At 37.5% G+C, this 16,624-nt stretch overlaps 2 protein-coding genes and 1 long non-coding RNA gene across 5 annotated transcripts in view; 2 read left to right on the top strand and 1 right to left on the bottom strand.

Moving 5' to 3' along the window:
- Positions 1-1,182: 1,182 nt before the first annotated feature.
- LOC117768865 lies at positions 1,183-3,454 on the bottom strand. Of its 2 annotated transcripts, none has more exons than XM_034597282.1 (4): positions 3,381-3,454; positions 2,847-3,191; positions 2,354-2,707; positions 1,183-1,364 (listed from the first exon to the last, which is right to left on the bottom strand). In XM_034597282.1, exons 1-4 carry the CDS (start codon positions 3,421-3,423, stop codon positions 1,273-1,275), a joined length of 834 nt encoding a protein of 277 aa, XP_034453173.1. In that variant the 5' UTR covers positions 3,424-3,454; the 3' UTR covers positions 1,183-1,272. The 2 variants fall into 2 exon arrangements, with proteins under 2 accessions (XP_034453173.1, XP_034453174.1); XM_034597283.1 differs by having other exon boundaries at positions 1,185-1,364; positions 2,354-2,698.
- A 9,239-nt stretch (positions 3,455-12,693) lies between these two features.
- On the top strand, positions 12,694-14,020 carry LOC117768867. The gene is made up of 3 exons (XR_004615112.1): positions 12,694-12,809; positions 12,931-12,989; positions 13,616-14,020. It is a non-coding gene; the product is annotated as an uncharacterized LOC117768867 (long non-coding RNA).
- A 1,436-nt stretch (positions 14,021-15,456) lies between these two features.
- LOC117768864 overlaps positions 15,457-16,624 on the top strand; it is a 53,097-nt gene continuing 51,929 nt past the window's right edge. For both annotated transcript variants that reach the window (XM_034597281.1, XM_034597280.1), the window contains exon 1: positions 15,457-15,598. The gene's annotated coding sequence lies outside the window, so the exon portion shown is untranslated. The remainder of the gene's footprint in view (positions 15,599-16,624) is intronic.

The raw sequence follows: 16,624 nt of genomic DNA, 5'->3' as shown, positions 1-16,624 counted from the left end.
ATTATTTAAACAAGGCAACATTAGCAAACAGACATTGAGGCTGGAACACGCTTTTCTGGAAGAGTGTATGTCTCTGAACGGTCCCTGAATATGGAGGTGCACAGGTACAGGCTTCATTTGGAGACATGGTCTTCCTCTCTGTTGTGTATCCATCCACCTGCAGCCCCCGGGTCAAGTGATCAGCTGATGTTCACACTCAGATGCAGCACTACAAACATTAAGCTTTGAGAGGCTTGTCTATCAGCTGGTCTCTGAGTCTCTGCACTGGCCTGACCTACATGAATATTTCTTCAACAGCATTAACACACACTTAATCCATGCAGGGTTTCATCATTTCTTCTCTTATTTCTCCCTCTTCTTCTTTGATTTTGTAGAGAAATCCAGCGATAGAGTAGTTCACCGCCTCCATGTCACCACCTTTAGAAATAATTATTTTTAATCATGGCAAGACTGACAATTGATAGAACAGTTGGTTTGATGTTATTAATTGTAAATAAAAATACTATTAACTCTTTATGGCACATGCATGTCCTCTGAAGGCAAGGTTCATCCCTACAGGGTGGGCAAACCAGGCGATAACCCCCCCCCCCCCCCAGCAGCAGAATATGTTGGTTCACAGCAGCAACATTTTTGTAAGAACCCCCAAAATTCGGGGTTCAGTGTACGGCCTTCTTGGTCCCTCTTGCCTTTTTTTTTCAAGATGGTGGTATAATTATCCAAAAATACTTGAAAATATAACCACATTCTACTCATAAATGGCAATTTAGTAGATAAATTATATGTTTATGTTATATGTAACTAAGTGGACAAGATACTCAAAAGCACTACAGAGAACGGATTAAGACGGCACTTGAGGACTGACCAAACTAAATAACATAATCTTCATTGATGATGAAGCAAACAAGCTCTGGCTTTAGATCCGAGGCTTGAGGTCAGTGGTACCAGTTTACAAGGTGTGTGACCAAGTCAAAACTGACAAAAAATATTTTTGCACAAACGTTGGAAGCATGATTATTATTTTTCACCAATGATTGTTTCAAACTGCAGTTACATGTCCAGCAGGTTTCTCTCATGATCTTATGAGGGTTGAAAGTACGCCATTTGTTTTGATCAGTGAAATATCACCAAATTAGTATCGGAGTGAATGATGTCATGTTCAAACTTATTTTTTTACCATATTTATTTCCTATATATCAACAAGTCTTTTTTGACATCATGGATCCTGAGTTCTTTAAATACAAATGACATACTGATAGTGGTACCACACCTACCTCAGTATTTTGAGGAAACGAGGATGGCAATCACAATCACACACAGAGCCAACAGCACCCCCAGTACAATTACCAGCAGGTCAGTCTCTTGTGCTGAAACCAGAAAAAAAGTTCCATTAGACATTTAACTCTTGACCAATTTATGACTTTTTTTTAAATTCAATTCAAAAACCTTTTAGCCTAAAAATCCACTGAGGTTTATTTGTAATTAAATAGAAATACAACGAGATACACAAAAAAGGAAACAAGGAGAATCTTGAGAATGTGTTGGGGTTAATTCCATTTGTTTGGTGGATAAAAACTGAAGTAAGATTTTTATTCCTAATAAACCAGCAGGACTTGAAGCTTAGGAAACATATGAAGTGTTTATCCCACCTCTGCAGTGCTGAATGCAGCATGTCTTTAAATGATATCACACTAATCTGTGTCTGAGAGAGACTCCCTCAACACTTTACCTACAATTTGACAAGAAGTACTAAGGACGAGCTCAAGGTTAACATTGACGAGCACTCAAGTGCTAAAGTTGTAGGTTCTCAACAGAAAATTGTCCAGAATTAGTAAAACCATAAAGAGTAGTGAAGTGGACATCACAGTCAGTTTGAGAAGAGATTATATTATTAATATAGATTGTAATCAAGAAAGAGCCCAGGACTGATCCTTGTGGAACACCATTGTTAATTGGTTATTTCTAGCTTTGACACAAAATCCTTTAAACCTAATATAACAAAGGGTCATGATTAACACACAATAATTATATATATCAAAAGCTTTTGATAAATTGATAAAAACAGACATTGCTACCATTTGACCAAACAAAATGAATATTTATTTTATATTATATTTTTTTTAATGTAATGTAACAGAGATGGTGCATTCATTAAGTACACATAAATAATTGTTTATGTAATTTACTGCCTTTTAAGAATTAGGTGTAGAGTTTAATTATAATGTGATTTCTCACAGACGCAGTGCATTTATTTATCAGTTACCAATACCAACGCATTGTGTCTCCTGAGCATCTTGAGCAGAGAGGTCGCACTTGATTATTGAAACACAAGTTTCACAGAACTGTAAAAACGTACTTGTCTCCACTTTGGTTCCTTCACCAAACAGGATCTCTCCACATGTGACCACAGCGCAGTAGTAAGTCCCAGCATCTGAGGAGTTCTGTATAGTTTTGGACAGACTGTAGACGCAGCTCTTCTCCTCTTGTTCATCTCTCCTGCTGCTCTGAGTGTAAATGAAGCCGGGATGGGAGCGTCCTGATCCGGCTCTGAACCAGTGCACACTGTGTTCACCTGGACACTGGACCAGGTTCTCTTTGTGCTTGGAGAGAAGTGAACACTGGAGGATCACTGAGGCTCCTGGTCTGACTGACGCAGTCTCTGGACTTTGTTTCACGAGAACAGATTTCTGCTGATTCTGATCTGCATGGTTTAAATTTGAAAAAAGGCACAACATAATTTTTTGGGCTTATGACCATGAGCTCAGACACTGTATCTGATGTGTTTTTAATAAATAAAACAAAACATTTCAATGATCTAAATTAGAAATGAAAAGTAAAAAATTGTTTACCGTTCACAGCCAGGAAGATGCCATTAACAAAGGTCTGTGAGTACGCCGTTCCATTTTGACAGAAGTATGTTGCTTCATCCTCCTTCGCCACATTTGCGATGGTCAGAGAATAATGGGACTTCCCCTCTGTTACTGTGAAACGCGAGTTCCTAAATTGCTCCTGGAGCGTTTGCCTGGAAAAAGTTCCTGTGGCGACTGTTTGGATCAGGTATCCATGAGTCTGTTTGTACCAATGGAAGAATTTGCCCTCCTTCTCTGAAACCTGACATTGTAAAGTTGCATTTTGACCAATTCCAACCACCATCAAGGAGATCTGGGGAGGAACCTCAGCAGTTTGAGTCAGAGCTGAAGAAAAGGAACATAAACAAATTTACAAGACAAAAAGACCAAAAGACCAAAATAACGAAGTCATCTGCCGTCAGATGGACTCGTTCAGGCCATTATGTTTTAGCTGTACTTTAACATAGTTCAATATAATCTTATCATATAATATTATATATCCATATTATCATATCCTTTAAAAGTTACACTTACACACTGAACGAAGAAGAACCAAAGTTACCAATGGTGTGAGCATTGTGGTAAATCACCTTCCTCTTGCACAACTGGTGGCTTCCTTCCTAAATCAAGATTTTATCTACTCTAGACTCTACAAAGTGGAAATCATCCTGATTGGCTGAAAGGCAGAAAATTCACTCCCCCTAAATTTACCAAATCAATGATTCATTTTAGGTGCACATGCGTTGTTTTCTGCTGTTGGATAAGTTGATATTTCCAGAGCAGTTTTGTTCTGTTTTGACCTCATACAGTAATTGTGACTAAAGTTTAGTTGCCATCTTTCTTTGTCTGTGATTCCCAATTTTTTACAATACATATATGTATCGATAATGTTAATGTGGTTTAATAAAAGCAGAATATGTAGCGAGCGAACACCGTTTGCAGCTGTAGCCCCCTGAGATCACACTTTTTGCTTTTCCTTCATTAATGACGTTAGTGACATAAACAAGGTTTTTGTTATAACCTATCCTGACAGTATCGTGTTTCCCTTATATGCAATGTGCACGTACACTAGGGGGGGGGGGGGGGGGTGATGCGTGGCAGCAGTGATTTGCCAGGTTAAAGTTGCAGGACAGGGACTAGACAGGAGTAAATCACTGAGTTAATCTGTCACACGGCCTGTTGAATTTTCTCTATATGAAGCCACTGTGCTGGGAAATTATTATTGAATCTGTCAGTTTTATCCTGAGGTTTCTCACGGAAGGAAAATGGAGAATATTTCAACGTTATAGTGATATTTGCAGTGTTTGACTGCAAATCCAATAGAAAAGAAACTATGACAAATCATTTCTATCAAATCGTAATATGATCATGAATTGATAATTTAAATTTATAATAAATTCCTTATTTGTTCTTTTTGAATATTTGTCATCATTCTCAGACGACTGACAGTTTTGTTTCTCTTGCGTGTTGCTTTTTTTTTTCAAATATCATATACATAGAAAATTAAACCTTTCTATTTATATCAATATATTTAAATGGACATAGTCCTAATTTTACACCTATCATTTAATCTCATGCAAGTTCATAGGATTTTTAAAGGAACAGACCAAAAGGAAGAAAATCTATCATGTTAATGCAATGAGAAAGTTTTATTGAAATGGCTAAATCGCTGCTATACATTTCTACCAGTAACTTTGTAAAATGTAATCTGAGATGTTATAACTCCCCAAAAACAACTCTGTATTAATGTTGAAAGTTGAATGTTCAGAGTCGTGAGTGTATATGAATAGATCGCCCTCTCATGTTGGTTCTATCATGCACTTAGAAATCTGAGAGAAAACATCAACATGAACATAAACCAGTCTTTATTAAAAGAAATAACAATGTCAATGAAATAGGCCAATACATTGATAATTTATGGTCAAACAGAAATACTGATGCATTCGATCACCAAAAAAACAACGAAGAAAATCGTTGTAGTAATGTTGTAGTTCACACCCACATTGTCAGCATTAATTTTTGTTTCTCTGAATACTCGAAGGGCTTGTTGGTGAATCACCAGCTGGCAACGTAACCACTAACTCAGTCATTCTGTTCCGGTTACTACCCTCTGACACTTTGTCCAGCATCGAACACCATGTACACCAAGCTCTTTCAACGGCAAACAAGGCTGGTTAGCTTAGGAAACTAAATGACAGTACAGGAAAAAAAATACTGAATCCCACAAGATGAGTCAAGTCAAAGTGACCGACAGCGTTGATGAGATTTTTGTTGCACAGCGCAGGAGAGTTGGATACTGTTCACAAGACCGTTTACTAGGTTTTTATTGTGAAATATTTGCAGGACAGGAGAGTGCACAGCTTCAAACTGTATAGTGTATATATATATATATATATAAAAATGTACAACCGCGACATGCGGCCGTTCCGTGCTGCCGCTGCTCTGCGGACGTTGAGCAGCCGGTGTGTCACTCACATATACATACTCACTCAGATGCACTCACAGGTACCGAAATTTGGCACAGATTGATTTCACGTGAATCAGTACCCGGTAGTACCGATATAATTTGGTCGGTACCCTTAAAAATATGGAGTTTAGTACCCAACCCTATGGCACAGGCCCTGCTATACCGATAAAGAGTTTCACGCTGTAATGTTTCTGCTGATCCTGATCTGCAACATTTATTTAAAAAAGGCATTAAATCACTTCTCAATGAAAATTGTTACTTACAAACATTGTCTCTCACATGCGCTCAGACACTGACAGTACAAGGTATTTTACCGTTCACAGCCAAGAAAGTGCCACCGACGAAAGTCAGTTGATTTGTTGATCCAGTCTGACAGAAGTATGTTGCTTCATCCTCTTTGCTGATATTAGTGATGGTAAGAAGATACTGATCATCCACTCTTGTGAGATTGAAACGTGAATCTTTGACATCAGTGGTGTCCAGTATTCTTGAAGCAACTGTTTGCAACACATGTCCAAAAGACTGTTTATACCAATAAAAGACTTTGTCTTCAGAGACTGGACATTTCAAACTAACGTTGTTGCCACGTTCCACCACAGTCAGAGAGATCAGCTGAGGAACCTCTGCTGTTAGAATCAGAGCTGTTGAAAAGAGACAAATAACAGTTAAGCCTTGTATTATATACCGTATTTATAAATCTCCAAACACAGTATCGATGGTTGAACAATAATTTCCAGTAGTATTTTTGCCACAGTCATGTACTCACCCTTTGTACCAAAAAGAATCAAAGCAGCCAGTCGCCCAATCATTGTGGTGCAGCAGCGTTCTCTTGACCTACTCATGCTTCCCCTCCAAATGAAATACATACTGATAAGGTCATCGAGATTTTAACAGTAGAATACAATCTGATTGGCTGAAACATACAAACTGCACTTCCCCCTAAACTTGGCAATCACGCAATTCATTTTAAACTTTAGAGAAAATAGGCTCAAAATGGTCACATTGCAGGTAAAATAGAAGATTCAAAACTGCAAACAATGATTGGTGCATTACTTTGGTTACTCACAAACACATGTTCAAATTCATACAGACACACCTCCAGTCACACACACAGCTTTCTGCCTCAGAACCATTCAGCAGGAAAAGCTGTTTTTAAATTTTTCTTAACCAAGTTTGACCATTCAGAATAAACTTTACAATATCAAAGTATTTAACTTTTACTGTGACTAGTAACAATTTATATATAAGATATATGTATATATATAACATCATTCTGACTTGTCAAAACATATCATTAATTCTGTTTTAACTACTCAAAACTCAAATTTTCTACATCTGTAATTACATAATAATATTCAGATTCAGATGATTCATTCATGTGTGTGTGGTTTCTCATTATAGAGAATGAATGAATACAATTCAATTGAATACTATATAATTTCATATTTAATTCAGATATCTGACTAGTCATAATTAAAGTTCACGATATTTACAACACCACACTGACTAGTATACTCACCACTATGCCGATGGGGGTTCGTGAAGTGTTTGAGTCCACAAAACACTTTTGGAGTTTCAGGGGTAAACAGCGTTGCAGCCAAATCCAATACAATTGAAATGAATGGTTACCACTTCAAAAGTAAAAAAACATAAAAAGCCACCATACTGCTCCTGTGGTGTCAGTACAACAAAGTTGTTGATCAAGATACAACATCTGCTGTTACAGTGTAGGCCTGGTTGTACCCCAATGTGTTGGCTGGTAGAAACACTAAATGCTGTAAACCTATACTCGATGTTGTTTACTGAACTGAAAGTAAAGGTTTCAGGGCCTAAGCTTGTTTTTAAAAATGGAGGATAAATGGTTAACTCTGTGTTAACACTTTTTCAGATCAAGAATGAGGCCAACAGAAAGAGAGACGGTGGTTTTGACAGTGGGCTGTGGAAACAAAGCAAAAAGAAGCAAATGAGCTTTATATCTCGCAATCACATTCGATCTTTCTATAAGTATAAAAATACTGTATAAAATTATTGTCAAGAGAAAAGGTGCCTCTAACTCTGAAGTTTCACAGCTTTTTGTTTAATTCATTCTGCACAACTGTCTTCAGAACAAACAAAGTCTCCTGCAAACGCTGCGCACACAGACGTAGGCTGTGGTGGGCCGCCTCTGCCCTTTGACCAACCACTGAGGTTGTTTACTCAGAATAGACCTGAGCGAGGGCTTCGACAGGAAGCAGTGAGTTGAAAGGTGCAAGCAGCAAAATCCTCACAAAACCAGTTTTATTTCTGCCAGTGACTGTTGATATGTTCTTGAGCATGTCTGTAGAACGATAAATTCATTGAATCTTCCACCGTCCTGATGAGCCTATGAGAAAGGATAGTTTTGTTGTTGTGTTGAACTTAATTTCTCCTACAAGTTATTAATAAATCAATGAAATCAGTTCACCTCAAATGAGTCTGCATAGAGGGTCAGATTGTTTAGATTTTTTATTTCCCTGAAATATTTAAATTTAACAATTTGTTCCCATAAGCACTTGACTTATTTTAATAATATATAAATGCGGATGAAGTCTTAATACATTACACATTGTTTTTATTTGTATTGTATTTATGATATGGAGCAATCTATAATTATCATGCAGCCCAGATGACCTCCTTTTTTTTTAACTGAACACCCTCATTTCTTAATATCTGTGGCTACTTCGCTACCTAACAAGTTGCAACATGTAAACGTGAAACTAGTTAGTTGCTGAAAGCTGCATTTCCCTCTCTGCTTGAAGTGTTTGCACTAATCAGGACTGACCTCTGGGATTATGGGGGAAAAAAGCATAGATAACCTGAGGAGGCCTGAATACATTTCTCAAAAATGGTTGATGTTTGCACCCCAGATTAATCAGGACCCAATATCACAACAAACTTTTCACTGCAGGAAAGGAGCATGTGAAATTATTTAAAATGAACCGTGGACCACAGCAATTATTTCAATGCAGTAGTTAAACCTCACTCGTCACATCTGTGTGTTTCCACCTCTATGAGAATGATCTTTTTTTTTTAATTTTGTTTCACCGCACAACTTTGTCTAATGCAGATGGACACACTCACACAAACAGAGAGGGGGGAGGAGTTTCGGTGGTTTTGACTGACGTGCTTTGTATTTTTCCACAACTGCAGACAGCTGTATGGCAAACAATTAGTACAAAATGAGCATTTTGTATTTTGGATACAATTTACATGTTATGTACATATGCATTTAAAACATGTGCAGCTTTTCATAAAATGCCAGAGGACAGATACTCCAACACAGAAACTCCTCCATCGGTCTTTGTTAAGGTACATGTCTGCAACGACAACAAGTCAAACCACAGGCTGCAGCTCCACTGAGAGAAGGCTGGGCCGTCTCTCTGCCCTGAGACCAACCACTGAAGCTGTTGACTCACCACACACCAACTATGGGCTTCAAACTGATATGTAGTGAGGGAAGAGCTACACGCAACTAGTTGAACAAGCTGAAAGTGTTTGTGTGTGTGTGTGTGTGTGTGTGTGTGTGTGTGTGTGTGTGTGTGTGTGTGTGTGTGTGTGTGTGTGTGTGTGTGTGTGTGTGTGTGTGTGTGTGTGTGTGTGTGTGCGCGTGTGTGTGCGTGCGCGTGTGTGTGTGAGAATATATTTTGTCCATTTTCATTTATTTCCCCTCATTGTGGAGATCCTATCCTCATCTGTGCATTTGTATGTGAGAAGTGATCTTTCAGAGAGTTACAAGTTATTGATAAAGCTTTGAAATTGAGCCTGAAAAATTAGGAAAACATTTTTCAATTTCATTTTCTAATAATTTCAGCCACGATGGAAACATCATTAGTGCACCTCATCTTACCCTGGGGCAGGCTAAGGCGCCATTGATTTATAAAAACGTTTAGTTGTATATATGTTATGACAGCCTTGTGATTTTTTACATATTTTGAAGACAGCAAAAAAAGTCAGAAATATTTTGAATTTGGGGAAGATATTCTGTTGGTTTGAGTTTTTGAAAAAATACCCTTTTTATTCATTTTTCCCCTCTTGCGATAACAAGCCCCCTTATTTACAAACACATATATCTTCTTCCTGTATTACAAATACAAAACGTGGAAAAGATAAAAGGAACAAAAATTCAAGAAAACTCAAAACAAATTCCAAATGAACTTGTGCTTAATAAACTATTACTTATCTATATAATGTAATATATAACATCGTCACATTGTTTTGTTGTGGTGGTGTTTTGATTGAATATTATTTCATTCAGTATTAATTTGTACGTGCTGCCACTGCATCACTGTCAGCTGATGCACACTGAAACAGAATTTAACTGCCGAATTACTTGTTGATAATTTGTCAAAAGTTAAGTTAAGATCAAAGCATAAATTTGGCAAGTGTGTGATCATTAACTACTCCTGTAAGTTGATGTGATATTAACAATAATAACAATAAAACACTGGTATTCCACTGGACGTTTTAATAACGGATATAAAAGCAGTACGAGCTCAGCTTCTTGAAACTGAGCGTGAAAAAAGACCGTTCGTATTCACACCTTTATTCGAAACCCTCACCACAGCAATGCTTAAGTTTCCATGAACCATTTGGTCTTTGGTGGTGACTGTGCACGTGTGTTTCTGTGTCTGTTTGTGTCTCATGCATCGTTTTTTGCTGTAGTTTTAACCCCATAACTTGACAATGTATAATTATTACTTAGATATGTTTACAGGTAGTTCCAGTTGTACCATGAACCTCCACTCTTTGGTCTTTTTTGATGTTGTACAGTTTCTTGTGTTTTGTAAACTCAATGTGAATGTGTTTCTGAGATACTGTGTCAGTGGTGCTCTGCTTCCTGCTCACAGCAGCCTGTAGAGAATACAGACGATGGACGGTGTGACCACAACCACCTCCCAGCTCAACATGCTGTGCTTGATCTGCTGTGTGGGAGGGTCGTCACTGGCTCGTGCAGCATTTCACTGTTTCAAAGAGCTGCACACATCTTTTTGTCTTTAATTAATTAAATATAAACCGTTTGTAAGATTGTATTTTTTGATTTGAGGACGCAGAATCTTACACTGTAGTTATATATTGTTAAGTGCTGTCAGAATTGATTCGGGCTTCAAAGCTTTGGCATTGAAATGCTTCAGGTTATTGTATTCTATATCCCTTTACTTCTCAATATCCTATTAAATCAAAAACATTATTCCAACAGTTATTCAAAGTTACCTGCACTACATCCTGCTAAACCTGTGGAGTTGACCAGATGTTTGTAATCGTTGGAAAATGAAAGTAATTACTCTAAACTCAAAACTGGTTCATCACTTGTGCAGAAACATAACAATAAAACAGTGTTATTCCACAGGACTTCAATATGCATTTTCAAAATGACGTTCAGAGAAAATGGGACGAAATGGTGACGACGTTAAAGCAAAGCATCAAAGTCTTTATAAGGAAGTTGAAAAGTAAGAACCGAATTAACCGACAGGAGCAAGATTAAGTTTGTTAGAGGTTATAAATGTCAGTTTCAATACATGTTATGTTAGTTGCCCAGCCTATTTTACAATGTACGACTGTGGGAAAATATTCTTGGGTACGTCCCTTCATCACAACCGCTCTGTACATTGACGTCTTCCTTGGGCCATATCACCCCCCCCCCCCCCCCCCCCACCACCACCAGCCTTTAATAAAATAGGTCGAGTAGTTTTATGGTGATCCTGTTGACAAACAGCAAAGAAAACACAACATCCTTGACCAAGGTCGTCTTTTTTACTGTTTCTGGAAACCAGTCTCGAATTCTGTTTAAATATAACAGTTCAATAGTGAATAAAATGACATAGCAAACACAAATATATGCTGCATTTGGTCATAATGTGTTGTTAATGATGTTGAGGGAAGTTCTCTTATACTTGACCCCATGTAATGTGTGGGAGGTTATTATAACGTTTACTTTACATCATGTTGTCATTTTTAGAAACATGAAACTCGAGGTTGCTGTTGGTTGTTTCATGTGTTTCTGATGGAAAGATATCAGATATTATTTCCTCTGTGAAAATGAGAGGCCAATCATGTTGCTCTCATGTTGTTCCCACCCACTTGACATGATTACATGAAGGAAATCTTCCTGCAGTATATAAGCATCTAAATCAACGACTGTCTGAAGAGGATTCATTAAAATGCTGATCTTATTCCAACTACTGCTGCTGCTCAGAGCGACGCGTAAGTCAATCTCTGGATTTTATTTGGGATATACGGGATGTTTTAATTGTTGTTCTTGTGTCAATTCAGCACAGCACATTTATTAGTCTGTCATCATCATTAATCGTTGCTCAATTTCATTTTATTTTTAGGAAGCGAAAGAGATCAGATCTTTGAGACAAAGACTGTTGATGTCGGAGATGAAGTGAAGTTGACGTGCAGCCGCCAGAAGGCGATTTACACATACCCAAAACTTTTTTGGATCAGGCTTGTTTCTGGAAACTTGCCTGAATTCTTGGGAGGAACACATTCCCATGATTACTCTGGTGTTAAGAAGACTCCTCACTTTACAGTCAAACAAGAGCCTGGTAGCTTTGTTCTGTACATTAATAAAGCAGAGACGAGTGATGCTGGAGGTTACTACTGCATAGAACAAGAAACACTTGACATGAAATTATTGAATGGAACATTTCTGAAAATTAAAGGTAAATAAAGAAACACAAACATTTCACAACTTTTAAAAATACAATAACTTTGCAAACACCAAACACAATTTATAAGCAATTTAATCTTGTCTCTATATCGTCTCTATAAAGAGAATAAATATCTTCTCAATTTACCTCAATGCATAAATGTATTTAACGTTCATTTTTGTGTTTGTGTTTCCCAGGACCAGAACCTGATATAACTGCCGTCATTCAAGTCCCTCCATCTGATACGGTCAGTTCAGGAGACTCTGTGACTCTGCAGTGTTCCGTCCTGTCCGACTCTGACAACCACACATGTCCAACATATGACAAGCTGTACTGGTTCAGAGCTAATGAATCTCATCCCAGTTTAGTTTATGTTCATGGCAGTAGTGGTGATGAATGCGACGGGAGCCTTGAAGCTCACTCACCCCACAGATGTGTCTTCAATTTCTGTAAGAGTTTTAGTTCCTCTGATTTTGGGACTTATTACTGCGCTGTGGTCACATGTGGAGAGATTTTATTTGGACAAGGAGTAAAACTGGACAATGAAGGTAACTGTCTTTATTGTTAAAATATCACATTCGTGTGTTTAATTTAGAATCAATAGAATAAATTACTATCATGTATCACAAATTTGTCACATTTGTTTTTTTTTAATTTAAACATTATTTCAAATCCTTTGATTATTTAATTCTTGTGTTTCAGTGGTCAACATGTGGTCTGTACCAAAGGCCAATACAGTTCTGTGTCTGTTAATTGCTGCATTGGCTATAAGTCTGATTGTTATCGTCGTCCTGATCAAGAAGAAAACGTGTGATTGTTGCAAAGGTGATCAAATATTCTCATATTTTACATAATTAAAAGTATTTATCAAAAGATAAATACACTGAATTGACATTACTCCTTTGTGTAAATTGACCTGCAGCATCTTTGATCTTTTATCACACAGCTGGAGTTTCTTTACAAACAGAGGCTGCAGCAGTCGGTGGTAATCCGCCAAGTCAGCAGGTAAGGTACATGATGAAAAGACAGAAACAATTAATAATAGAACCCAACCTATTTATTGATTCATATATGATCCTGTCACCGACACATCGGTATCTGCAATTGTTGCGGGACAGTCTGTCTGTGTCAGTCCGACATGGTTCAAATTATCAAATGATCAAAATGATCTGGTGCAGATTTTGACCTGCAGTTTGACCTCGTTGTCGACCACTGCTGTCGTTTATCTGAGGACGCAGAAGAAGACGTGTTCAACTTGGTCCACATACTGAAGGCTCACTGCCATTAAATCTTTTTAATATTGAGCATATCACATGTCCAAGTTGCACCAAACTCAGCACTGCACTTCTGTGGCCATTTTACAAAACACATGCCGAATGTGAAGTTGATTAGATGGATTATATCTTCTACTTTTTTGTTTTTATTTAACTTCTATGTTATTGTTTGTTATCGTTGTTACCAATTTACACACACACACACATTAAGGAAAATATTGGAAAATATATTTAATATTATATAATGTTAGCATCAGCCCCCTAAAATCCATATCGGTCAGGATGGTTAGTAAAGCATTGGTTTATTTTCATACGTTAATTTCAAGACATTTTGTTTTTTTACACATGCTTCCCCAGAGACACGAGGACTCATTGGTTTATTCTGCACCAACCTTCACCAGGAGGAAGGCTGGAAAAACAACCGGGAGAGGAAATGTAAAACCTGTAGATGAAGAAACAGTCTACTCTGGTGTCAGAGCTTATGCAATAGCTTAACAATCCACACAGTCGACTTTCTGATTAAATTGCTATTATCATTCATGGCTTAAACATTGTCAAAAGAACAGTCATTCACATACATGTCACATCTGATGTTAATAACAATATTTGGATCGTATTAAAAATATTTGTATTTAAACACATTTGCAACTGCTTTTGGTGACACCCGACAAAACTGTCACTCACACTTCTCCGCTCCTCCGCTCCCTTCACTGGTTACCAGTGGCTGCCCGCATCTGTTTCAAAACACTAGTACTTGCGCACCGTGCTGTGAACGGATCGGGTCCAGTCTACATCCAGGACACGGTCAAACGTCACACCCCAGCCCGTCCACTCCGCTCTGCTTCTGCCAATCGGCTTGTTGCTCCCTCACTGCTAAACACTCAACAAAATCACCACAGTTTGCTGTCCTGGCTCCTAAATGGTGGAACGAGCTCCCCATCGACACCAGGACAGCAGAAAGTCCACACATCTTCCACCGCAAACTAAAACACATCTCTTCCGACTATACCTTGAATAATAAAGAATAAATAAAAATAAAACTTCCCTCTAGCACTTTGTAGTTTGGCTTTCTTGAAGAAAATGTTACTTTCTTGATTCTTGTTGTTCTGGGTTTGTACCCTCATGGTTGATACACTTATTGTAAATCACTTTGGATAAAATCGTCAGTAAATGAAATGTAATGTAACTGTGTATTTTTAATTTCTCAGCATTTTTCATTTTTCAAGGTCAATTGTGCTTCTACTCAAACTGGCTTTTTGAAAGATTCACACTTTCACACTGTCTCACATGCAAATTAAATCTATAAATAAAAATCTATGTTTGAGTTTATTGTTTAAATCTTAATACATGAAATGCACTGTAAAAAAATTAAATCTATAATAACATTTAACATTAATACTAAAAATATTTCATCAATAAACTAAACATCATTTTCATATAATGTTGAATGAGTTTTTAGACTTTAATTTGTCTATTTTTAAATAGTTACAGCGTAAACTACCTACAAGGGGCATGAAGTTTAGAAATTGAGATTGAATATCTTGTTTCTTTGAAAACAGTCAAAACCATGACAATATTTTTTTAAGGCTCAAACATCAAATTATAATTCATACTGTTTTATTTTATCGCTTATTAGAAATTTTCAAATAATTCCAATTTGTTTACACTAACCATGAATCTGTTTGTGCTGTAGAAATTATATATTCCGTGTCAGACAAAACAGTGTAGTACCACCAGAAATTGAGGGGGCAGTGTAGCCAACAGTTAAGACAAGATGACAAGAGGAACAATTTCCAACAAAATATTTAAGCGTCTACTTGTCTCAATGTATTTACTGGTTTCACATCCCACAATATGTTTAGAATGAGGCCAGAAACTCTTCTCTCTGGGTTGCCCTCTCATGGACGTATGTGAGCAGTGACGGTTACAGTTTGAAATGGACGCATCTCTTTTTGTACTTGAAGGCAGCACGAAGGAGCCTGATGAAACTGAAACCTCGTTCAGAAGGAGAGTTGGTGAAGGAGTCTCTTGTTGCCGCCGTGTGGTGTCGCTTTGTCTTGAAAATCCACCTCATTGGCTTTTACTGATTTGACGTATTGACAAAAAATATATCTTTGGCCTCGGAGGAAACAACAGACATATCAAATATCAGCCAACTATGAACTTTTGTTTGTGGGATCACTGCGGTGCTCAGTGCAGGGGAGGAATTCATTTTCTTTACAAGCCAAACATGGTGCTGCAAGAGGTGAGGACTTGTATGAGAAAGCTGTGTCCTGCAACAAGCTTTGAGTATCATCATCACTACCATCTGACACCAGAGAGAAGCAGTTGCAGCCAGTGGTTAGTGTGATGTGTGGGCTGTAATCAAGTATGACACTAAAAGCATGATATGAACTTTAAAATGGGCCTTGATAGGAAAGAGGCTCCACCCGGCTGAGGTGGTATATTAAAAAAAAGAGATTTGTTTAAACGTAGTGCAGCCCAGCTTCCTGAGATCAAAACAGAGAGTGAGAGAGGATGTGATGCCCCTTAGTTTGAAAACCCAGCCACAATAATGCTGACGTTTCCGTGAATGTGGGTTTATGTGCAACTCTTTGTGTTTCAGATGCAGCATGAAGCCAAAAACCAAACTGAAACTAAACGAGGAGACAAAATACATGTTGATACAATATCAACTGCAGGGCTTTTGTTTTATATGAAATCTCCCAGTTGATACACTTGAGTCTACCCTTGTAAATATATCATTGGTTTAACAGTAACCTCAAGATTATTATGCATCAAAAGCAGCACTTGTAGTATTGAGAACAACTTTAGTGTCAAAGTAATGCTTTTGAAACAGTGACAAACCAGAACATGTTGTTTCATAAATATTGTGCTAGTTGTTTGTTTTATTTCTAACATGTAGCATTTAACAAACATGCTTGAATGGGTATTCAGAGGATAAACATAATATCAATAAAGGCTGAGAAGAAAAACAATAGACAAAACAATACAAAATAATTAGTTCTAAAATAAAGTCAGTTATGATACAGATAGTTACAACATGGTCGTCACAGTAGAAGTTTCTCATTACAACATATAATCGGAGCACATCTAAGATGTGACAGTCCACTCCCACTCTGTCTGCTGTGTGGTTCAGTCCAACTGAATCACCACAGGGTGTGCTTGTCATCATCCATGACATTTGGATTGGTTTGCCCCGTTTCATTTAAGGTGACTCCTCTGACTTTCTGAATTACTGTCACAAATACCTAAATATATTTTTGAATACAGCAAGAAAGAAACAATATTTTCAACAATCAACAATATATCTCATCAGTAGATTTATCAAAAGCACAGCCTCAGTCCCACAGAGGGTATAAAGTC

This window comes from Hippoglossus hippoglossus, chromosome 10, assembly GCF_009819705.1.
Source record: "Hippoglossus hippoglossus isolate fHipHip1 chromosome 10, fHipHip1.pri, whole genome shotgun sequence".
NCBI classification, from domain to species: Eukaryota; Metazoa; Chordata; class Actinopteri; order Pleuronectiformes; family Pleuronectidae; genus Hippoglossus; species Hippoglossus hippoglossus.
This window is presented reverse-complemented; position numbering and strand designations above follow the sequence as displayed.